This window comes from Ascidia mentula, chromosome 4 (assembly GCF_947561715.1).
Source record: "Ascidia mentula chromosome 4, kaAscMent1.1, whole genome shotgun sequence".
Lineage (NCBI taxonomy): Eukaryota > Metazoa > Chordata > Ascidiacea > Phlebobranchia > Ascidiidae > Ascidia > Ascidia mentula.
The window spans coordinates 12,949,473-12,972,700 of record NC_138569.1 but is presented as its reverse complement, the minus strand read 5'-3'; the positions used below and the strand labels follow the sequence as shown (position 1 = coordinate 12,972,700).

The 23,228-nt window shown below is 36.3% G+C and overlaps 3 protein-coding genes across 5 annotated transcripts; 1 reads left to right on the top strand and 2 right to left on the bottom strand.

Moving 5' to 3' along the window:
* Nucleotides 1-2,199: 2,199 nt before the first annotated feature.
* LOC145899198 (beta-2-glycoprotein 1-like) lies at nucleotides 2,200-4,418 on the bottom strand. Of its 2 annotated transcripts, none has more exons than XM_082987925.1 (9): nucleotides 4,357-4,418; nucleotides 4,174-4,299; nucleotides 3,948-4,121; nucleotides 3,701-3,889; nucleotides 3,463-3,639; nucleotides 2,927-3,109; nucleotides 2,742-2,867; nucleotides 2,476-2,658; nucleotides 2,200-2,411 (listed from the first exon to the last, which is right to left on the bottom strand). In XM_082987925.1, the coding sequence occupies exons 1-9, from the start codon at nucleotides 4,415-4,417 to the stop codon at nucleotides 2,275-2,277; spliced, it is 1,356 nt and encodes a 451-aa protein (XP_082844051.1). In that variant the 5' UTR covers nucleotide 4,418; the 3' UTR covers nucleotides 2,200-2,274. The 2 variants fall into 2 exon arrangements, with proteins under 2 accessions (XP_082844051.1, XP_082844052.1); XM_082987926.1 differs by having other exon boundaries at nucleotides 2,763-2,867.
* A 269-nt stretch (nucleotides 4,419-4,687) lies between these two features.
* Nucleotides 4,688-13,947, bottom strand: LOC145897624 (RNA polymerase II-associated protein 1-like). Of its 2 annotated transcripts, XM_082985996.1 has the most exons (25): nucleotides 13,797-13,947; nucleotides 13,486-13,704; nucleotides 13,223-13,394; nucleotides 10,500-10,628; nucleotides 10,124-10,303; nucleotides 9,948-10,063; nucleotides 8,753-8,834; nucleotides 8,497-8,689; nucleotides 8,266-8,433; nucleotides 8,054-8,208; nucleotides 7,784-7,959; nucleotides 7,565-7,723; nucleotides 7,416-7,515; nucleotides 7,110-7,368; nucleotides 6,876-7,051; nucleotides 6,651-6,806; nucleotides 6,436-6,589; nucleotides 6,231-6,373; nucleotides 6,039-6,170; nucleotides 5,863-5,982; nucleotides 5,647-5,792; nucleotides 5,435-5,561; nucleotides 5,208-5,373; nucleotides 4,964-5,125; nucleotides 4,688-4,903 (listed from the first exon to the last, which is right to left on the bottom strand). In XM_082985996.1, exons 1-25 carry the CDS (start codon nucleotides 13,810-13,812, stop codon nucleotides 4,730-4,732), a joined length of 3,780 nt encoding a protein of 1,259 aa, XP_082842122.1. In that variant the 5' UTR covers nucleotides 13,813-13,947; the 3' UTR covers nucleotides 4,688-4,729. The 2 variants fall into 2 exon arrangements, with proteins under 2 accessions (XP_082842122.1, XP_082842123.1); XM_082985997.1 differs by lacking the exon at nucleotides 13,797-13,947 and having other exon boundaries at nucleotides 13,223-13,419; nucleotides 13,486-13,578.
* A 5,543-nt stretch (nucleotides 13,948-19,490) lies between these two features.
* On the top strand, nucleotides 19,491-23,224 carry LOC145897319 (serologically defined colon cancer antigen 8 homolog). The gene is made up of 13 exons (XM_082985558.1): nucleotides 19,491-20,519; nucleotides 20,664-20,851; nucleotides 20,925-20,973; nucleotides 21,032-21,145; nucleotides 21,204-21,280; nucleotides 21,368-21,512; nucleotides 21,601-21,747; nucleotides 21,801-21,981; nucleotides 22,041-22,114; nucleotides 22,213-22,341; nucleotides 22,485-22,617; nucleotides 22,674-22,848; nucleotides 22,999-23,224. Exons 1-13 carry the CDS (start codon nucleotides 20,391-20,393, stop codon nucleotides 23,216-23,218), a joined length of 1,761 nt encoding a protein of 586 aa, XP_082841684.1. The 5' UTR covers nucleotides 19,491-20,390; the 3' UTR covers nucleotides 23,219-23,224.
* Nucleotides 23,225-23,228: the final 4 nt, after the last annotated feature.

The following is a 23,228-nucleotide window of genomic DNA, read 5'->3' as shown; positions in this document are numbered from 1 at the left end:
AAGAAGCAGTCTGAACCGCTTTCTGCTCGACAGCAACGCCATTTAACTGCTGTATCAGTTGTTGCAGATGCATTGTCCCGCTCGTACATTGCCTCTGCAGACCAAGCATATATTGACTTTAATTACAACGCCCTCGTTTGACGCTTTTATGTTACATGTTAACCGGTTCTCCTCGACCAATCATTCCACAAACATGGCAACGTCGTGTATTTGACGTGATTCACGGGTTGACGCATCCTTCTGTTCGAACCACACAGAAGCTTATATTGAGTAAATTTGTCTGGCATGGCATGAATAAGCAAGTTCGCACATGGGCTCAACAGTGCAAAGCTTGCCAAAAGTCTCGTGGAACGTTTTCGCCGACACTTAAAAAGTTCCATAGTGGCCAGACTTAACTCTTCAAATTGAATGGATGAGATGGCATGGGTGTTGCTGGGAATCAGGGCCATGCCGAAAGATGATCTTCAATCTTCCAGCGCTGAGCTGGTCTATGTCGAACCGATCGTTGTACCGGGTGATTGCATTCCGCACACCACCACTGCTGTTGAACCCTCGCAATTTCTTAAATCGCTTCGCAGTTCCGTTTTCTGTGTCCTACCTGTACCAATGTCCCGCCATCGAACTTATCGTACTTTTGTTCCTGATTTGCTTTTTACATGCGAGTATGTGTTTGTTCGGAAAGATGGATACCGTCCTCCTTTAAATTCACCATATCAGGGACCTTTTCATGTTGTATAAAGCGCAACGACAAATATTTTGTGTTAGATATTTTTGGAACTCGGCAAACAGTCTCCATTAATCGCCTTAAGCCGGCTTTTATTGATGCAACACAGCCAGCTCTTACACCAAATCCTAAAGAAAGAGGCCGACATCCAAAAAGTGCAAAACCCGCTTCTGGGGGGGAGTAATGCAGCCACATAATATGTTGTAAGGATGTACCGTCGCGGGTTGTGTTAAATTCATTGCGTGCTGCCTTTTTCTTACTACGAATAAAGAGCAAGCACCCCACAGCAGTATTTTGGTTTAAACGTTATGAGCAACCCGTAAAGTCTAATTTATGCAAAAAAGGGTACGGCAGTGATGTTCTCAGGTACAAATTATCCTCTCCGGCTGTAACTTTTTACCTTAACTTGGTTTGGAGCGCTCTATTTGAAAACCATAGCGCACATGTTGGTAGTAACCTAAAATACATGTCTACTCAAAAAATGGAATGTGTATCTTAATGACGTTGGTGAGTCATCATTGACACCCAATCACTTTGAGTGTGAAAGGTTACCTCCAACAAACACGCGAGTGGTCGTGACAGCTTTGCTCGCCGAGGTTGGCACAAGGTCCAATATGTTTCAAATTAATTTGGAAGGCAATGGTCTCTAGTACTTGCGTACGATCATCGCTCGCCAGAAATGTATCATCAGAAGAGAAATATACATGTCGGTGATGTGGTCCTCCTGATAGACGCCGCTGCTCCAAAATGTTAGTGGTCGATTGGTCGCGTGGAATCAACTCTTCCAGATGATTTCTGTGTGGTCGCAGATACGAGTTAGATCGAGACGAATAACGGTCATGCGAAGGTCCATACACAAGTTGTGTAAGGTGAAACCGATTGACTGGAGAGATGACGGTCGTCGGCCACGCGATGACCCGGCGACCACGGTGATGAACGGCTGATTTGAACGCGAGTCGAAATTGTATTGTGAAAATTGAACGTTAATGCGATTTAATTTTGGAGGAATTGTAAGATTTCTGTGAGCGCAATTTTTCATGTGAGAAAATTCCACAACAGGGAAGACGTCACAACGCCCTACCAAGTCTACGTCACAAAGCTAGTACAAGCCTTACAGCTGTTAATTGCCATCTGTTGTAAAATTGCAGTCAACTAATAAGAATTTGTAAACTTATGCTTTTGAACTACGCCACATGTCGACGATCGAAGTTACTCCTTCTATGCATCTTGTATTGGTGTGTTATATATATATATATATATATATGTCAAATTGCATATGTGACCGTTCGCTATATGGTCTGTATTGATTAGTGAACGTGTCACAGTTAGTGAACTGTGCCGCGGAATAAAGAAGTGCGGTTAAGCCCTTGTGACGAGGTTAGTGTGTTGCAAGTTACAACTTCTATCACAAATAGTTTTTCAAGCTATGTACAACTCTGTCCATCCTGAAACACCACATAAAATATAGGGGGAAGTTTAATGTTTTAAACAAACAACGAAAGGTTTCTTATTTGGTTTGTTTAATTATACTGACGTCAACTGTCTCGGTTCTAATGAGTACAGAACTTTGAAAAATCCTGACAACAATTCCCATAGGAGTGGGACAGCATACAGCCAAAATGGCAATCACATGTATATGCTGACGTGGCCATTGTTCCACATCTTTCGAAACATGAGCTTATATTTTCTAAAAACATAATTTTTACTTCCATGTATAAATATTTTGTGCCTTCTAATTGAATCTCTCTTACTTTTCGAAGAAACGCATTTTATTGGAGAAAGGACAATCCAGGTTCCACCAAAACAAACAGCCTGCTTGCCATATAGTTTATAAGTTGGTAGACAATGATAAGTGATGACAGTTCCGTCAACATAAGGTTTCTCACCGGTAAAGTATCCGTTTTCGAGCACTTGGGGGTTTGGACAGGTAGGGACTACAGCAAAAACAAGCAAATATTTGTTTTGGTTCCATTCAATTAATTTTATAGGGAATATAAATGGTTTCTAATTGTTTTACCATCCTGTGCCTGACAAATACCGTAGTCCGGACAACACGTAAAGCGACTTTTATCGCAGTTTGCAACACACTGACATGGTAAGCTCATGTCGTACTTGACTGCACATCGCCCAGCGCAACTGGAATCTATAATAATAAATATAGTGAAACAGGACTATGGTGTTTTGTATGAAACAGAAACTTACGTTTGCACTTTGGGATATCATGGGACCATTCACCTGAGTTCAAGCATGTTGCAGTTTCCTCACCCTCTAATTCGTAATAGTGACCGCAGGCGTAGTCCAACACCTCCCCAGAATACCAGACAGTCTGGTTATCCGGAAAGTAATAGCCATTAAGTGGTCCCTCACGGTGATCGCACTGAGTACCTTCAAAAGTTATTGGTGAAGAATTCTTTTCGAACTAAAATGATAGGTATATGGTATAGGCTAGCAATGGCGGTAATCTGTCTATAAATTGGATATGCCTTAAATACGTATATAGTTATAAAAGTGGCTTCTTTCGTATTTCATATTTTGGATTTATCATCGGCCTAAGGTGCAGGCTAATATCAACAAATGCAGCAAAAACGCACTGGATCATCTTACTGCCTGTTTTTTCTATTTAAATATTTCATAAAATCCGTTATAAAAAGGCGCCCAAGTTTTGTAAAATAGCAGCACAATTGAGTAGAATTTATACTTTTAACATAATTGTGAATAAATAGGCTTAAGCCTCTTACGAGTGCAATGGGGTTTGTTTCCATCCCATTCTCCATTGGACAGGCATGTCAGCGTTCCAGCACCTGTTAACGTGTATCCTGCGTCGCAGTAGTAAAACACACTATTTGTCGAATACCATGTCGTATTGAGGGGAGAATACGAGCCATGTAACAAATTTCCCAAATGATAACATTCAGCTGAAATTCAACACTCTGGTTGTCAAATGTTAATTTGAAAAGAAACAGAGATTGAACTTGCTTAAGCTACATATAGGTTCAGGGGTCCATCCGTCTTTGGTGCACCTACGCACAGCTGTTCCCACAATGCGATAACCCTCTGCACAAGAATATGATATCACACTGTTTACTAAATACCCTCGCTGGAGTGGCGTGTAATTGGTATTCGGTATGTCGTAACGTGGAGCAAAACAAAATGGAAGCAGGGGCTCTAAAAATATTTTTGTTTTTAATCTATTACTTTCTTCTTGTGAAACGATTTAACGTACTTCTGCATCTTGGTGAATTGGACCATTGACCATTTCGACACGTTGCAAATTTTGAATCAATAAAGTACCCTTGTTCGCAAAAAAACTCGACACTTTCTCCATTTGTGTATGTCGTTCTGTTAGGAGAAATGTATCCATTGGCGATCACTGATGGTGTTTTACAAAGTTTCGTACCTAAACACAGCAAATGAAAAAACACCTGGTAATGCAACATCTACCAACTCACCGCATAATTCACGATAATCTAGGCAGCAACCATAGGCAAAGAGGTCACAAAATTCACCGCACCCACAGGCGTTGCTATAACCATTACTATGACACCGCCCTTTGCAGGAATTTGGGTTTGCTGCAACTAATAATTTTTACACTGTCTCAACAACAATAAAGAGCAATGAACGAAGCAACTTACACAACTGCGCAATATCCACCAGAGCAGCAACCGCTAACAAAATTACCAAATGCTTGTTCATGTTTCTTTCTTCAAAGAGCTAGGTTGACACTTTGTATATATAACTACCAAACTGCCCGAAGGCATAAGTTTCTTTTTTGATATCGCTTGAATTAAAAGTTAAGTGATGAAATCAAGCCTTTACTGCAAGCAGTCCTTAAACATTTAGCAATCTTCGAGGACACGCTTATTTTGCAATTAATGCATTCGTGTAATTTCAAATATAAATGAAAATATTTGAGCCAAGCCATTTTAACCAGAGTGACGAAAAGTTCCAACAAGATACACACTAGGTTTCACGTTTATTTAGAAATTTTGTTCAACAAAGATGGCGTTAAGATTGCAATAATAAAACGGCAGTTTTGTTCAAACTTTCACTGCCTTCGTGTAGATTATGGGAAATGGAGTTCTCGTAGTAATCAAAAACCTTCCTTTTCAGCTCGTCATCATTGACAGACATCACGCAGTCAAGCATCTTTTTTCGCGCAGCATTGTTTTTTGCATTTGGCTGAACACAAGATGCAATTAAATAGTTTGCTTTTAAAAAATCTATCAAGAAAGGATTAACCTGCTGAAAGATAAACGAAGTGATGTGGTGGATCGCAATCTGATAAAGGAATGGGTTACGATCAAACCGGCAACAACCAGTAGCAATTGCCTGGACGTAGGAGTGTAGCACTTCAGTTGACTGTTCCAGTGGAAATAAATAGCTCTTTTTTGGAAGTAAAATCTGGATAATGTCAGATCAAAGATGCCGTCACGAGGCCACAACTACATGCTGCTAAAATCGTTTGTACCTCTCGAGTACATACCTGATCTCCACTTATAGTAATTACGCGCAATGAGTCACGATGCTGGGACCACAAAGCAAGTTTATATTTAACATCATTGCTCTGGGCTAACGGCAACAACATCACACTCGAAAACAAGTAGTTCCCGTATGATTCCGCTTCAAATTGTTCCAGTAGAGACAAAAAGCTGGATATATGGGTAGTTTTGTCATGAAAACTTAATGTGATTTGCTAAATGCAACACTTACAAGTCATAAAACGAAGTTAGTCCAGGAATCGATGAGTCGAAATTGAACGAATCACGATGGTCGCAATACGTTTCAAGGAGTTCCTTCACAAGTTGCTGAATTGTTGTGTCGAGAAAAATGTCACTACCTTTACACAAGTAAATAGTAGTTATACTCAGTATACACTTTATGGTCGGAAACTGACTAATTTGTGAAGACAGCTAAACACTTACCAAACATGAACACGCACATAACACGTGCAACTTTGGCTTCACAGCAAAGGTTTGTCAAAAAAAACGGCCGTAACTCCTCAACATAAATAATATATCTTAAGACATTACAAACAGTCTGCAATGCTGCTGCTGATGTACTTCGAAGGCTTATTTGTAAAATAAAATATTGATTAACAAATGTTTGAATGATTAAAAAGAGCCTAACCAAAACTTTACCCAAACACAATCTTGTCATAAATTTGAACAAGGGGCATAAAAACCCAGTCCACTGGAATAAGTGGGGATTTACAATATGAAACTAAGAAGGTGGGGATAGATGTGGCATCTAGTGTAGACCTAAAAAGATGTTATGTTGAACCCAAATAAAAATGCTTTTAGCACAAACACACTACCTTGCCTTAGAACCTAAATAGTTTTTTTCTGGTATTGTCAGACACACCATATATGCGGATTGCGTGGCATGTGCATTCTCAATGACCTTTGTCTTTATTTTTAAAATTCTCACAAAACTTTGATTGTCTGGTCTGTAAATTGGTGCATGATGTAAAATGTAAACATTTTTTCACTTGCAAGGTGCAGCATACTTAATCAGTTCAGGATCAAAGATGACATAACTTAACATATCGTGTGCATAAAATTCATCTCCTGAGCCAAACATAGAGAAACACTCCAATGCCAGAGAGTGATATTGAAGGACAAACTGCTGGAGTTCAGGAAAATTATGAAGCTGAATGCATATTTTTTTAAGAAGTTGTTTCAAATATTAACATGTAAAATGAAGTCACCAACCAGAGTTGTAAAAAGTTTGACAGCCCAGTAAAAGGTAAGCACAAGGTAGCGATTTACGAACATGTTTATATGGCTCTTTTCTCTTCTGGGTAACTGAATTATAATTTGGGAAAGCATGGGAATGAACAGAGGACTTCCACACCAACTATCTCTGCTTGATAATAAAATAAAATGATTGTGTGACAGGTCAAGAAAACAAAACTGATTTTACTCACATGGAGACAGAACAACAACATCTGAAAAAGGAGGATAGAAGTTGATGAATGGAAACATTTCTCAACATTTTCTCAATTTCAGTTGGAGTAAAATCATACATTTGCATGTCAGGCAAACAATGTATTGTGGCTACTTGAAAGGAATCGGGGATGAAACTTAAGTGTAAATAAGGTTTCTGTAAATGCAATCGTACAACTAAAATATAGTAATTTTTTGGTACAAACCAAATGGGAAGTTTAGATATGTAACCCCACACATCATTTAATGTTGTGCCAACAAATTCTTTGAAGGCAATGTTTACATCTATTGAATCAATTCCAGCATTAGGACTAACATGCAGTCTGGTAAAATATACAGCAACAACATCAAGAGACAAAGATAAGACTCCCATTAAATCATTCTGCACAAGAAATGTATCAATGAGTTTTCTTTGTGAGAATTTACCAATGATTTAGTACCATTAGTTTGTTTTCCTTGCATAATTTTATTGAAGTACATGTGTCTTTGGCAATAGTACATACAATTTGCATCATCCCGGCAAATATGACAAAATCCAAACCACTTCCGTTTACATGTAAGTTGCAGACTGCACAGCTTATTGACTTTAACACACACTGCACCCATTGTAGACACTCAACTTCATGTACATTATTTACTTTTTGTACGCAGGCTTGCAATTGCAACAAAAGAGTTTGCCTTAGACCTCTGTGAAAATTGCTACTAATATTCTAAAACAAACCTTGACATTAGTTATCATAACTTACCTAAACAAACCAAGCATTTGACCATATGACAGAGCTATTGACCACAAATGCCACACATTCATTTCGGTTTTTATGATTTCATTACATACCCGCATGCAATCTGGACAGAGGATTTTCAAAACGTAATGCATTTGTTATTTAACACAAACCTCTTCTGTATATCCCTCCTACTTCTGAAACAATTTTTTTTATCATCTTGTGAATTGTTGCATTTGAATTCAACATCCTTGAGCATGCTTGATTTCCAGACAGTGCTATACATAACAGCAACCTTGTAACATGGGGCGAAATATTCTGAACTGCCTCATCTAAAAAACGTATGCCACCTTTACTATTAGAATAATGCTTTTGGTGATAACTTATCAAACCTGAAAAATCATTATATACACAAGGTTCGATGTGGCTTTCTGTTATAAAATTTATCAAACGAGGACAATCAAGAATTTGTAGTGATGACTCCACTGTGTGGATGGCAACTCTTTGCAAAATGCACAAACATTTAATTATCACATCAGTTACAGGTTTGCATACTTCCAAAATATATCTGAAAGGTAAAGGAAATTATGGATTTTCATTTTAAACATGTTTGTGTTATGCACAATCCTAATCCAACATTTTTTTATTTTTACTCACTGTACCTAATTCTTTCCAGCAAACTCATGCTCAGAAAACCTGCAATTAGATCTACTTTTATCAATTCCAATGTATCTTTACTTTGAGAATAAGCCTGAAAATTATAACATGGTTGCTCATATCCTCGGTGACCCAGTAAGTTTCTTTCAAAAAAAGAATCCTGCAGGCAAATTAATAGAAATAATTTATGTAGAGATTAATAAGAACTTTTTTCAACCTGAGATTTTGAAACAGTAAAAAGGGCATGCAGTGCCGTTAGTCCAGCTTGAATGCAAATGTCAGACCGATCATCAATTGCCCATCTCAACAGAAAAGCAAATCCGGAATCCAGCAACATTGTTGTCAAACTGCATTTAGCATTATTTCTGTAACAACCTGTTTTGTCCTGTGATAACAAAGCAAACACAAGAAAAGACATAACAATGTTCTAGCATGATTAATGTAATACCTTTCTAATGATTTTTGCAAGCACTTTTAAAGCAATCACTCGCTGCTGCATGAACTTACTCCTAGTCATTGTCAGCAGCTCTTGCAGTGTAAAACCTCCTAAATCTGCTTCCTTCCTGTGATCATGCAAGCCCATGTATGATGGGATTATCTGGCAATCTTCAAAAGAAAGAAGTTCCCCTTCAAAGTTAAATCTGTTCATGAATAAAAAAGTGACATGATTTTCAACCATGTTTTTGGTTTTTGGGAAACATTACCTTGAAGGCACTGCAATAGATTTTATACTTGCGTCTTTGGCAAGGTGCATCCACATAGTATGTTCATCCTTTTTAGCACCCACTATAAAATATTTTAAATGTCTTTTTATTTGGCTGTACTGCTTAAATATATTTTAGCATTAAAATGATCATGCTGATTTGGTAATAGCTGATTAACACACTTTTTGTTTTCTAACTGCGAGTAAATATTTTAATTTAGCTGACTGCTTTAAGACCACATATCAGTATTTTTACAAAAAAAATTTTGCTCACATGGAATTCCGGTCTTGTACTCCTTTGTCATAAAGAAAGTCGTTACGTAACATAGCAACTGGTGATGCGGTAAGGTTAAATTTAGGGTTGAATCAGTAGGGACGCATGTGCTGTTGCCTGGCTGATTTTCAGCGTGTTTGATGAAGTTTTAGTGTATTTTTTTGGCCTTTTGGGTCAGCTAGTTATTTGGTGCCAGGTTTTGTGAAAAAGTTAGTTGAAAATGCATCAAAATGTTAAAGGGGATGTAGCTGAAAATTGAATCACAGAAGTATGCCTTCATTTGTCAACTTATATTAGGTCCGCCTCTTGTTTATGCATTCAGGTTAAAATTAGTTGCAGGATAGTTGCTTAAACCTTAAACCCCAAGGGGCCTTTTGCTTTCTGGTTGGATATTATTTTGGTCAAAAAGGCCACAAAAATGTAAGTTGGTTTTAGGAAAAAAATGAATCACAAAAACCTCATCCAATTTGCAATTTAATGTTGGCCCCAACCCCTTTTTATGCAATGGCGAAAAACTATGTCACAGAAAAGTTGCTTTGGCAGCCCCCTGGGACTGTTTCTGCTCTCTTATAGGACACAAGATCCTCAAGGAAGCTCCTCAGATCCTTGCTGTTTTTTGTCCGATGCAGCTGCAATCCGTTTTTTTTTGGAGTAGTGCTAGTGGACCTTCATGGGTCATAGGCCACAGAAGTTGTTTTGAGCAAAAGAGCCAATCACTCGGTATTTGCATTCATGCAGACAACCTTCAAAACTTGATTTTGGGGATTTAATACTGATATGGGTCTTCAAGTAGTTCAGCAACATAGCTTATAGCTTGGATAGATTGTACCAAAAAAAAACACAATTTCCACCATACAGGAACAGAAGCCATTAATGCAATGTTAAACATTTAACAAAACTTAACTTATCAAAAGGTTTATACCTTCCGCGTCACCTTCATCACACACCAATGATAATTGGGACATGAGATTTTCACTGGGTTTACTTTTTTGTTTGTCTGATGATGACATTTCATCAGTGGCATTTATTTTCCTATTCCTTGATATGAAAATAATTATAAACAATTAATTCACTATACTGTTTTTGCAACTACCCAACTTATTTTTATTTTGAAGAAACTGTAGAGTTTGGGCATTCAGCATTGAACGAATATTGTATTGCTCTTGCAGTATTTCTTGTTCTGTCATTTTTCCTAGTTTGCCTAAGTTTTCAAGATGAATCTTCTTTGCAGGATCAGATTTGGTGGAACCAGTTCTTAAACCATCTCCAGCAACAATTCTGTACAGTTATATTGCAAAAGTATTAAATTCCACAATAAAAAAGCAGAAATAACAAGATGCATTTTAATGCAGTTTCCTAAACTTTTTGAAATACACTTGGAATGTGAATATACAATATATTTAAAGAAGCACCTAATTCAGTTTTGTCTGTAGAAACAAGAGCAACAGATTTGAACAGAACCATTGTGTATTACCTTGAACATGGGAATATCTTCTGCAAGTTTGACTCCGATATACTTTTACCTACGAACAACTTTGTTGTGTCATTCACAGGTTGCTTGCTGTTTTTTTTTGCTTCATCAAATTGTTGTGCAAACAAACTTCTAAACCAACATTATTAAGATTAGCATGAAGGTATGTACCTAAAAGTAAAAATTCTTTCATTTATAGCTTGAATGGGACAAATGATTTCACATTACCCATAGTAAACACTACACACACAATGGCAATTATCTCAGGTTTGGTGTCACAACACACATCACAAGTGAGTTATGTATAGACTAGATGTTAAGCAAATTAATGTTTAGTTATATCTTTTGTATAGAATGGTGTCCAACTAAAATTCTTGGGACCTTAGAAGGGCTGTGTAGTGCACATTAATAGTCAAATGAAATTCTTGGAAAACACAAATTAAATCATTTATTTTTGGTGTGGAAAAACCAAATGAGATATTTGTTTTTCAATGTTTATTGTGAACAGGTTTGTTGCTGCACAACATAACTGCGTTGACATGTACAATTACATCTATCATGTTTTGTGTAATATAACATTTGAGAGAATAAAATGCTTTGAATTAGGGGTGAACATAATAAAAGCGGTTCTGATTACCTTCATAGACCACAATGCCGGACTACTTGTTTCGCGCTCATGACCTTGTTTCTCAAACTATGAGCCACGGCACACTATGATTCTCAGGAAAGTTTTGGAATTTTGGAAAATAAGTTATTCAACAGAAGCTATGCATATACAAAAAATACTTGAGTGTGTAAAGGTAATTGTATTTAGTCTGATAAATATGATATAACAAGCACACCCATTGCATAAAAAAGCATAATTCAATTTTAAAAGGAAATTTGTTTTTGTGGTAAGTCGGCGGCGATTTGTTTTATTGCACCACAAGCAGAAGTAGTTTGAGAACCACTGCTCAAGACACTGAGTATCAAAGATTACAATGACCTCTTTGTGCATGAAACATCATAGAAGTTAAAAATATCAAATTTCAACTTTGCATGTGCTTAAGGGTCAACAAGATATGAGCCTAGCCGGCAAACTGTTAATACTCCTTGAGTGTTTTTAAAGCCTTGTTTAGCAGCACACATGTTGTTAAATTTAGTGAACAGTACTTTTGGGTTATTCCATGTCAAATCACCCAATGATCTACACCCTTTATCTTGGTAAAGTTTTATGTACTATGGCACAGTCACACATGCCGAATTTTAGCCCAAACGTTTAGGGGGGTTGGAGTTACACACCTACAAATTTTTCATTTTGGGGCAATGTTGGGGTTTACTTTTAGTTTTTGAAACCCTGTATTTAAAAAAAAAAACCATTTGCCAAGTTTCATAAAAATCAGTGGGGAGCAATTTTCATGAATTTGGGGTTGTTTATTTATCTTTAAATATTGCAACTTTATGCCAGAAAAACAGCTCTTTAAATTTACAATGCCTAGCAGCAAGATGAAAAACACTATATTTGGTGTTGTTTGAAAGGAAATTGAACACAGATATAAAATCTGTAATTAGTTTTGAACTTTTTTGTTTAATTATGACAATGACTTTTCTTATTTTCGTACACAGAAAATAAACTGTGTTCGTATATTCATAGCACCCCACTTCAATCACATTATGGAAATTGTTACATTATCCACTTCTGTTAGAGTATATGTTTGGCCTTATGACATCAATGATTGTGTTCATATTACACACAACGTATGTGGTCCAACAAACAGCCATTTGGTTTGGTCAGGGGGAAAATTTCAAGGCCCATAGGGATGCTTGACTTTTTCACTGGCTAAAATCAGGAGGTAAAAAGTTGGCCCAGTAGTTTTTGAAATACAGGGCTTTAAAAACAGAAGGTGTACCCTAACTTTGCCGCAAAACGAAGAGTTTGAGAGAACATACTCCCAAACTACATGTCCGATTGTTCTAAATTTTGGCATGTGCGACTGTGCCACAGTACTTATGCTAAGTTTCAATAAAATTAAAGAGGTAAGGGATTAGAACCCAAATTTGGGGGGTTACTTGACATGGAACAACCCTTTTCCGATAATAGATACCTAATTTTAACTCATTATGATGATGTACAATACAGCTTTTTTAATGACACAGGCTAGTTTGTGGTAATAGACAAAGAATAATTTAGTTTTAACACAAGTGCACTATGATTCGGTTTCGGCTGAATTATTTGTTTCGATTCAGCCAAAACCGAACTTTTCTATCAAATAAAACATTCTTGAATACCAACAATAGTGTGTACTTTGAAAGATAATAGTATTTCGGGGGCAAAACTTGTATGTTCAGTGTAATTGTACAAACTGTGCTATAACCAACGTGGAATCAACAACTGCCTTATGATTGTTCAGTGATGAAACAATAAAACTGTTATGGACACAGGTTTTTATTGTGATGTACGTCTTAGCATAAAAAAAGTCAAAAGTGTACATTGAAGTATTATCGTTTTACCCACACCCAGTACAAGATCGGTAATACACTATCAGTAAGAACTACGATAATAATTGAACAACTATTCTGATAATAATTGAACACGACTGTATGTCTTGCAGTAAAACTCCTCTATCGAAAGCATAGCATACGCATTTGCATGACGTCATAAATGATTCAGTCGTCCCAAACGAATTTAGACGATTCGGTACATCCATAGGTTTTATGCCTTTGTACTTTTGCTGGAAAATACTTACTTTTTTCCTGTTGATTTTTCAATATGCTTCAGTGATGGAGGAAATGCGTATGTCTGATAAGATGGAAACAAGATCGGTTTTGCAACAGCATCACACTCTTTTACCATACTTGACAAGACTTTGGTAATGTGTCCATCATACATATCAAGTTCTTCCATACTTTTCAGTGTTTCTTAAAAAAATATTCCTTAAAAAAACTGTTTTTTGTTTGAAATAGGACATTTCTAAACTAACTTTAATTTTATTTGTTAATACATACATACCTTGTTGGAGTGGACCCTTATCTTCAAAAACGAAACTTTGACTTGGCTTGTTAAAGTCCTGTGTCATATCATTTGCTTTTTTGCATTTTACAAATCTGGCAGATGGAGCTTTTCCACTTGCCAAAAAATTCCGCTGAAACACCATTAAGTCTTCCTCACTATCCTTTGAACTGGGCCTTTGAGGAAACATATTTTCACCAGTCTTTGTTGCTTTCCTACCTGAAGCATCAAAACAATGTGGTGTAAATATTTTCTCTTCATATATTCCGCAAGTAATTATATCACAAAGTTATTTGTTGGGTTAATATAACCTGTAACGGTTTGCATCAGAATCCAGCAACCAATAGGATACAAAAATCCATGGGTTGGGTTGCCCGCCTCTGAACTGGGTGATATGGTTACTATTCCAAAGCTTCAAATCCACCAGTCACAATTTCTTAATGGCAAAATTTTATTTGCATCACTGCTGCAAATCAAACATTTGTTGTTTTTATGCATGCTGCATGTATTTTTTTGCACAAATAACAAACTTTTCAATTTGGGGTATGGCAACGGTTAAATAAAGATTTTATTAAATGCCCATGTTTAGCTTTTATTCAGCAAGCTTTCTCGCAGTTACAGTGCAGCAATTCAAAAATTCCATGTAGTATCAATACACTAGCCAAATTGTTTTGTCACAATGCACTTCGATTAGGTAGGAAATGACATTGCCCAGTAGTTGATGGGCATTTAGCATAACTCACATTGCCAAGGGAAAATATTCTTACATTTGTGAGTGTTTTAATTGTGCAGTATCAAATTCCTAATTTCACACATGGTCTCCATGCACTGCTGTAAGGTTCAATAACTTAATAAACTGTTGTCTAAAAAAACAGGACTTTCCAAACTTTTTGTTTCTATGACCTTTTTTATTTGGTTAAATTTTCTGAAACTCTTCATGTTTAAAGGTAATACTTACATATTTTGTTGAAGCAGTTAATTGTAATAAAAAAAAAATCACTTAAGAATATATACAGCAAAAATGCATTCAGTTTTATAGACAATTGGCGAGAGGCCTGGTGCAGGGTCGCAATCCCAGTTTGGGAAGACCTGGCCTTAGTTATAATAACCTTCTTAACCAATCTTAAGTAAAGTTTTATGGGTTACGAAACATATTTTAATGTAACAGTACTGATGGCGACAGTACATTGGAAATATTTTACTCATATGTTGCAGTCGCACAGTTTGTCTGTATCAATTGGGCCCAATCTGCCCCCCTAGGTCATTTAATTTGGCCCACCAAGAGTAGCTGCACTTTTTGGGGCAAATTTAGAAATGTAGATGGGTTGTGGTGGCTAAGAATCGTAAAAAATGGATCATAAAAGCTGAGTTGTTGCTGATATTCGCATGATGTGAACTCATCTTATTCATATAATCAGGCTAAACCAGCATGTATGCCCATAACAGTTTAGGGGAAATCCCCGGTAATAGTGACTGGATTAAAAAAATATCGATAATGGTCACTACATCGCGATAATTGAAGAAGGGGGACGACAGAAACAAAGTGGCAACTGGCAATGTTGGCAACAATGACAATAGTTAAATATACCCGCAATAGCGATAATAGCGGCAATAGTAGTAATAGTGGCAATAGCGAGGTAATAGCGGTAATAGTGGTAATAGCGGTAATAATAGTAATAGCCATTTTAGCAACACTGAAACTTGTGATAATTTCTGGCCCACGAATAGCTTACAAACTCTTTCTCTAGACAGAACAGGGACAGGAATTCGCAAACAGTTTTTGGCGCCACCAATAAAAATACCCTAATTTAAAAATAATTGCAGCTTACAAATAGAATTCCCGGTCTGCTTGCGTGTTCTTGCTGTAAACTACTGAATTTAATACTCCGTGAACAGACTTATTTATTAATAGAAACACACGTTTGCAATGCCAGGCGGCATAAAGTTAAATTTGTTCCAAGCACGTTTAACTAGAGTTTATCACGTGACTGAATTGCAGCGAATTACTATCAAAAGAACGTGCGAACGTCACAGAGCGATGGCGAGAAAAATCAGGCTCGAGAGACACTGAGCGAGACCATTGAGGGATTACAAAAATGGGCGTTTTATAACGAAGTATCAGAAAAAAGTTTGTCTAGCAGAGTGTCAGCAGCATGTTTTTAGCTCTGCAGGAAGGCTTAAATCCGCCTGTGTCCTTTCCAGCTGGTGGTCCAGTGTTGAGTTTAAGGAATCATGCGGCGTGGTCAGAACTAGGCCAGGGAAAACATGCGTGATGCCACATGCTCACGATCCCAATAAGAGCATAACATGCGCTTTTCCATTGCTATCAGATCTGCTTTCGGCAAACTCAAAATATTTTTTTAATTCTTGGGGTACCACATAAATAAAATCTATCACGTCACACAAAAATATGACGTAATTATCGTCACCGTGTTTTCTCGAATACTGTTTTAAGGCAACGCTTTTCTTTTTGGGTTTTGCGGTACACTGTTCCCAACAAAGGTCAAAGGACGCATATTGGTATTTCTATGAAAATTAGTTTTGGTGCTGGGAAATGCCCAACGTGTAGACCTGTGTCACCATAGTATACTCTTATACTCTATAGAGTATACTATGGTGTCACAATGCAAAGTCATGCATCACTAAGCAAAGCAGTGACGCAATTAAGTTAAATTTGCGGTTGAATGAGCGCACATGTGCGTGCTGTTGTCATGGCGAATTTTAGGGTGTTTGGGGCAGTTTTAGTGGGGTTTTGGGCTTTTCCAATTAGGTAGTAACTTGCTGGTGGGTGCTGCTGAAATTTATGTTGAAAATGGAGCAAAAAAATCAGGCTGTGTTTGTGGCAAAATGAATCGTTTAAGTGTCCAATCATTTGTGATTTTATGAAAGATCCATTTCATATCTACAAATTTTGATCAAAATTAGTCTCTAAAAAAAATGGTTTAGCCACCCCCCTAGGGCCATTTGCCCCCCTGGTTACTCAATATTTTGGTTAAAAGAACAACCAAAAATGGAACTGGATTTTGCAGAAAAATGAATAGTTCAACTACCGACTCATTTGCATTTTTTGTAAGTTCCAACTCTTCTCTATGCGATGGCATCAAATTTAGTTGCTGAAAATGTGTCAAAGCCCTCCCCCAAGGGCTGGGTATACCCCCCTGTTGGTCATATGATCTTCCAGGAGGCTCAAAAAGTCCTTGCTCTGTACAGTCTCATCCAGGAGCAAATTTTTTTTTTTTTTCAACTTTGTAGAATTTTAGGTCCCTATGTAAGTCACAAGACCCATCAACGGTCATTGGGAAACAAGCGGAACAGTCGCCAGATGCATTACAGCCGAGGGCAACATCTCTATACACAGGATTTCTCACACAGGAACACAGGATTTCTCCAATCTAATACCCATATAGGTCCTAAAACATCTCTATATTAATCCCATAGTATACTCTGAGATATTTTAACAACAAGTTTTCTCAGGCCTACAGAAAGTGTCTTGACAACGGAAAGTGTATCACCGAGATTACACCATGCTTTAGTATTATATGGTTACAATAACCCCAGCTTGGAAACCCCTCATATAAAAGCACGTGACCGCTTCATTTAATATGTAAACATGCACTCGATTTTCCTGATATGCTGATCACTATTGTCATTCTGGCAGAATCCAAAATTTATTTTTTGTAAAATGCGTTCCGCATCATTGAACAGCATTTCACAACGCGGTTTACACAATGAAATTAAGTTTCTTCTGGGTTCATTCCATAGCAGATTACATTATTTTGCAAAATATTTCTTTTGACAACTATTTCGCATTAATACCATCACGGCAGTCCCAAGTATTCCATCAGAATGACCTGAAACACGGGTCTTTTTACGCTTTTAGCTTTACCGGTGACGTCACTTTCAATCAATCTTGAATGAAAAATCTCTGTATCTGTCAAGAATTGGCTGCTGAATAGCTTGAAAATACGTGTGGAGATCTCTTCCATAGTACGTTGGGACAATAATGTACGGTCGAACCTCTGGCCAAGCTTGTATCGGGCAATTGAGGACGCAAGTTTAGCAAGCGGGCAGTCGATGTTTAGCTGGAGGGTGTGCGATTGATATTTACGTTTACGATTCTGCGAAAAAGCAAGAACTGTTGCTCTAAGAATGCAGTGAGGACTCTCGCCATATTTTTCGGCCGAATTGATGTCGAAATTCTTGTTGTTAACTAATATTAGAAGACAGATATTTGACAAGAAACGTGTTGTCGAACAATTCAAAGAACCTGTAGTTATGTTTTTAGGGGTACTACGATTGCTGGAAAATTTGTTCCAACTTTTTCGTCAAACTTTTTCTAGATTGGATATCAGAAAATGTTTAACACATTACGTGACAGATGGGCTACCATGGCGGCGCTTATCACGCGCAATATCTTTTCCAAATCTTCACATTTATTATGTAATGATGTTTTTTTTCGAAAATAATTAGGTGTTGGTTCATAGGCTTAAATAAACATAACGTTACAATTAATGTTTTGCCGAAGCAACAAATTTATCGTAATTGTTTTAACTGTGGAATATTTTGTTCGCTAATTAATAAAACCATAGTTTGGCAAAACGAATTACGGATGCATCTGTAAGTTAATTAAAACGAAATTGCGTAAACTAACAGCATTTGTTTGTGTTTGTAAACCTTATCCCGCAAAGTGTTTAAGTTGCATCAGTTTTGCAATTACATATTTATGAATACCAGGAAAACATGGAAAATCTGCATTTACGGAATATTAAAATATTTTTTATAGAAAAAGAATTAATGCAAGTGTTTCATCTTTTTTAGCATACAATGAACAGTATTGCTTAATATGCCACAAAGCTGAGTAATTTGATAAAAGGTTTGAGAATGTTAAAAATGATATGTTTATAAACATTGAGTACCTTTCGCCCCCTGTGGAATTTATGCATATTTTTGTAAAAGTCAAGGACAGCACCGTTATATGGGTTTACTAAGGGTTCACGGATAAGCGTTATGGGCATTGAAAATGTTGCTTAAGCTGTCGTTGTTGAGAATGAAAATGTTGCTTAAACTGGCGGCCAAAGGATACAAGAAATAATTCTACAAGTTTCGCATTTCTCTAAAATAGCGGCCAAGCAACATTATTCCTACTGACAACTAATTGTCCGAATTACGGCAAAACTGGTCGGTGAGTCTTCTTGATAAGAAATTGACCAAAAAAATTAGGAAAATCATTTTTATATTCTAATGCAAATATATATATATATATATATATAGCACTTTTGTGTTTTTAATCAATCACCTTCTAAAAAACAGAAATTTTAACATCCGTTTCGTGAAAGGGCACCTGGTCAGACTAGAAACAAAACAGACATGAAAACCATCGAACAGCCAATTTATCTTTGTAGCATTCTTAGTCAGTGGCGAAAATTTCTAGGGAGCGGAAAGTGGTTTGGTACTTGATTGAAAGTGACGTCACTGGCAAAGCAAAAAGCGTAAAAAGACCCGTGTTTCAGGTCATTCTGATGGAATACGTAGGACTTTGGTGTTCGTATTAATGCGAAATAGTTGTCAAATGAAATATTTTGCAAAATAATGCAATCTGATATGATACAAACCCAGAAGTAAACCATGTTGTGAAATGCTGTTCAATGATGCAGAACGCACTTAACAAAAAAAAATTAGATTCTGCCAGAATGACAATTGACAATAGTGGTTGATCTGCCCCAGAAGATTCAAGCAAGTTGACAACAATTGTTTGGTTTGCAAAATACACTTTCAACGTGCATAGAGCAAAAGAGCAATGCGATGTAGGGTAAAGGGTGCGACGGATTGTCGCGATGGCCAAGATTAGGACCTGACACAACGCGGACGCAGCATCCCATATGCAAAGGCAACAAGCATCTGCGTTTGCATACTGCTAATGAGTCTCAAAGACAGTGCCTGTTAATTTGTTGAAAGAGTCGAGACATGTATGGGTGATATTAAAGAAACGGCAGAAACAAAGAGATAATTGCTGTGGTTGTGCCAAAATGTAAGAAGCAGTAAAGTGTGTTGAAATACTGAGAGCAAATGAGATAACTAGCAAAGGAGTGTAAAAGAGTATGAATTCTTTCATCCCTAATTATCATTCAAAACATATAAGGATTGTTTAATTCAGTATCAGAAGGCAAGTTGACATTGTTGAGCATTCATATTCACTCACAGAGTTTTGCTACATTAAACTGCATGTAGCTTACTAGACCTTGTTTGAAGCATATGTCTATGTTGTCTGTTAAAATTATAGTAAATTTTGGGTTTTTTGGGCTGATTCATCTAACTGTCGTTGTTGAGGTGATGCAGTTGGGTTATATAAAGTAGTAAAAGTAGCCTATATATTGCTGATAATGATTTCAATTAGGACTGATTTATCCAGACGGGTTTCAACTGTTGGATAGTTTTCACCCAACAGTATTATAATTTTAGTTTCACTAAAACATAAACATAAGGTGTTCGCATAAGTGAATGTTCTTTTCGAAAACAATTATTGATGTAAGTCAGTGATTTTACGCCGTTGTTACTAGTTGGAAGAAAAATAACATGTATGTATATAACAAAATGCGACTTGCATTTATTCAACTAATTTTGTAACCTAACAGTTGTCATTGTTTGAAAACTATATCGAAAGGGTTAAGCCAAAACCTTTGAATCCTAAAAACTTTCTCTGTCATTGTGAAGTAGTATTGCCATTTCCTTATTCTGGACAGAACATGTTCATATACGTTATTACAATTGTCGCTAATGTTAAATACTTGAAAGATTAAACTTTTTACTTACACCGGAGTATGTTATTCACTTTTTACTGACATTTTGACCTGTGATTTTTGGGTAATATTTTTGCCAAAAAATTTATTTAGATTCTGTGTGGCAACATGGCTTTTAAAAATGTTAAATCTGGTGCTGAATATGATCCTGTGGAAACATTGCCACCTGTGTTTACTTTAGTATCACATCAGTTTGAATACATCAATCACTTAGAAAAAGAGAACAGAATGATTGAGGTGAGTTAGCTTTTCTTATTTGCATTATCCTGCGAAAAGTTGCTCCTGAATGTTTAAATTTTTTCCCTGCAATCTAAAAATAAATTTATGAAACCACCAATCTACAAAACTATTTTAGCTATGTTTTGTTCAAAAACTTCACAGGTTGAGTTGAACAACATCAAACAACGACTTGCTGAAGTTATTAATGAAAATCAAGCAATTCATGATGCTGCTCGTAGTGAAAGTATTTTAAAAACTATTGACGAGTCAAATCACTTGATGAACATTGCCAAAAACCAAAAATGCAATAAAAATGAAGAAACTGTTGTAAAGGAATTATCCCCCAAAAAGTGTGCTGCCTTGTGCATCGTTTGAAATTTTAGGCCTCTTTAATGTATATTGAGTAATAACAATATTTTTTAGAACTTGTAAAGAATTGGATGGGAAATATAGCCTTATGAAACAAGATTTGGTACACATACACAAGTATTTATAGCATACAATAATTTTAAGTGTGTATGCTATAATAGGAAAAAATGCAAGAAGTATATATTTCTAAAGTTGGTGGATTGGAGGCCCACTTGAAAGCCATGGAAAACACCTTAACATTGACACTTGAAGAAAATGTACAACTAAAAAAGAAAGTAAATTGAAGAATAAAAAAACATTTAGCTCAGTTATAACACATTTATTCTGCTTTAGGTTGAATCTACACAAAATGTGTCTAATATGCCCATGTTCCAAGCAACAAATACAAGTCTTATTGAAAGATTAACAAGGTTGAAATTACATAACAAATAACCTAATGGTGTTACTTTTGCACAAAATCATTGCTATTAATCGAGAAAATTATCATGATTTTTAAGTGAGAAAAATGCACTTTTGAAAACTGTTTCATCACAACGAACATATGCAAAAAACATCCAAGAACAAGAAACGGTCTTGCGCGTAGATCTACAAAAAAGTTTAGAAGCATTAGAGGATTTACAGCTACAGAACACTGAAGTCATGGCAAGTTTGTAATGTGATTCTATCTTTCAGCCAATTTCTATTGTGTGCACTTGGGTGCGAGTGCACACTTAAATCTTGAACTTCATAGGTTGAAAAGAAGCAGCTCCTAAAAGACTTGGATGTCGCACGCAATAAACTAAATAAAGAAATTATGGAAAGACAATCAAGGATATTAGATGTAACTTCACAACAAAAACAACATTTCTCTTCAGAACTTGATAACAAGCAAAAAAAGGTATAATTGTTTTGCCATAAATTTACCGATTTTATGTTATTATGTCATGTTAGCAGATAGGGGAGCTGTTGGCAACATGTGCCCATTTTGAGGATGTTATAAAAAAAAGTGGAGAGGAAAAAGAAAGGATATCACTACAACTTGAGGAATCACGGGTACAACTATTTAATGTAGAGAAGGAAATGTTCAGATTACAGGCTGAAATAAAAGGGGAAGTAAAAACATCTTTGAAAGGTAAACAGACTTTCATTGAAATTTTGAATTTAGTTGTAAAAACAACATTTATTTTACAGGGTATACAGCTGCTGAGCAGGAGCTAAGAGAAGCCCGAAACAAGTTGGACCAACAACTTACCATATCCAAACAGGTACCGGTACCCATTTCAAAAGATTTGAATGGTTATATTGATGCCAGTGACAGTATATTTTCATTTATGTAGAAATTATTTGATTTGCTATTCTGTAGGAACAGTCAAGATGTGAGCAACAAAATAAAGATCTTCATAAAAGATTGTTGGATGCTGAAAATTTAGTATTAAAGTTACAGGAGACAAATGTTAAGCTATCCCGACAATTTAACGAAAGTTTGACAGAGGTTTGTTTTATGGTAACTTATTGTGAGAGGAAATTTTGCATCATACAAAGGATGAAACTTGTCATAGATTAAAGTATATTTGTTTCTTGGAATTTTGGAGAAAGTATATATGTCATATAATTTACAACAAGCGATGTTTTTAGTTGAGTGCACTGAAGCAGAAATACAAAAATTCAATGCAATCCTTGCAAACAAAACACTGCAATATGCAACTAACGTCTTGTCAAAAAATAAAGGAACTACAAAACAGCCTGGAAGCAACAGATTTTGAATACAGTGAGAAATATAGGAGTAAAGTTAGGATTACGTTTGTAATGTTTGTTTCGTATCAGGTGAAAGACTAAAATATGTTGAAGATGTGTCCACTAAACAAGCCAAGTTAATTTCGAAGTTAAGAAATGAATGCCAAACTTTAGGCACAGAACTTCTAAACTTGACCTGCAAGTATAGGAAAGAAATTGGAATGCTTGCCCAAAAAAATGAGAAACTCACGATCAACACCCACAGGTATAGTATTCATATTTTATTTTAGCCAACCTGGCAAAGTCACCAAAATGGTACAAAATCGATATTTTCCAAAATGGCGACTCAGTTGAAATTGTTTGTTGTCAAAAGTATGAAACATAGAAATAAATAACAAACACCATCTATGTTTAGACTGGCGCTGAAAAACAAAGAACTATCAGAACAGTGTGTTGAACATGGGTTAACCCATCGAGTGATGCACGAACAACTAAGTAAACTTAGTTCAAGAGCTCACATTTCTTCTAATCAAGTACTAGAGCTTCTTGATAAACAAGCACAACTATTGCAGAGCAAAGAAGTGCTAAATAAAGAAGTGAAATTCCTTGAATCGCAGGCAAGTCACAAGTTGTAGCAACTGGTTT

What these genes read in the sequence shown, in the direction of transcription:
- LOC145899198 (XM_082987925.1), bottom strand. Translation starts at nt 4,417, where the DNA reads ATGAACAAGCATTTGGTAATTTTGTTAGCGGTTGCTGCTCTGGTGGAT. An exon ending in CAATTCACCAAGATGCAGAA is followed by an intron (nt 3,890 to 3,947) that starts GTACGTTAAATC and finishes AAATATTTTTAG; the next exon opens with AGCCCCTGCTTCCATTTTGT. An exon ending in TGAACCTATATGTAGCTTAA is followed by an intron (nt 3,640 to 3,700) that starts GCAAGTTCAATC and finishes GTTGAATTTCAG; the next exon opens with CTGAATGTTATCATTTGGGA.
- LOC145897624 (XM_082985996.1), bottom strand. An exon ending in TTTCTTCAAAATAAAAATAA is followed by an intron (nt 10,064 to 10,123) that starts GTTGGGTAGTTG and finishes TTTCATATCAAG; the next exon opens with GAATAGGAAAATAAATGCCA. An exon ending in TCAAACTTTTTACAACTCTG is followed by an intron (nt 6,374 to 6,435) that starts GTTGGTGACTTC and finishes ATATGCATTCAG; the next exon opens with CTTCATAATTTTCCTGAACT.
- LOC145897319 (XM_082985558.1), top strand. Translation starts at nt 20,391, where the DNA reads ATGGCTTTTAAAAATGTTAAATCTGGTGCTGAATATGATCCTGTGGAA. An exon ending in TTAACGAAAGTTTGACAGAG is followed by an intron (nt 22,342 to 22,484) that starts GTTTGTTTTATG and finishes CGATGTTTTTAG; the next exon opens with TTGAGTGCACTGAAGCAGAA. An exon ending in AGCAACAGATTTTGAATACA is followed by an intron (nt 22,618 to 22,673) that starts GTGAGAAATATA and finishes GTTTCGTATCAG; the next exon opens with GTGAAAGACTAAAATATGTT.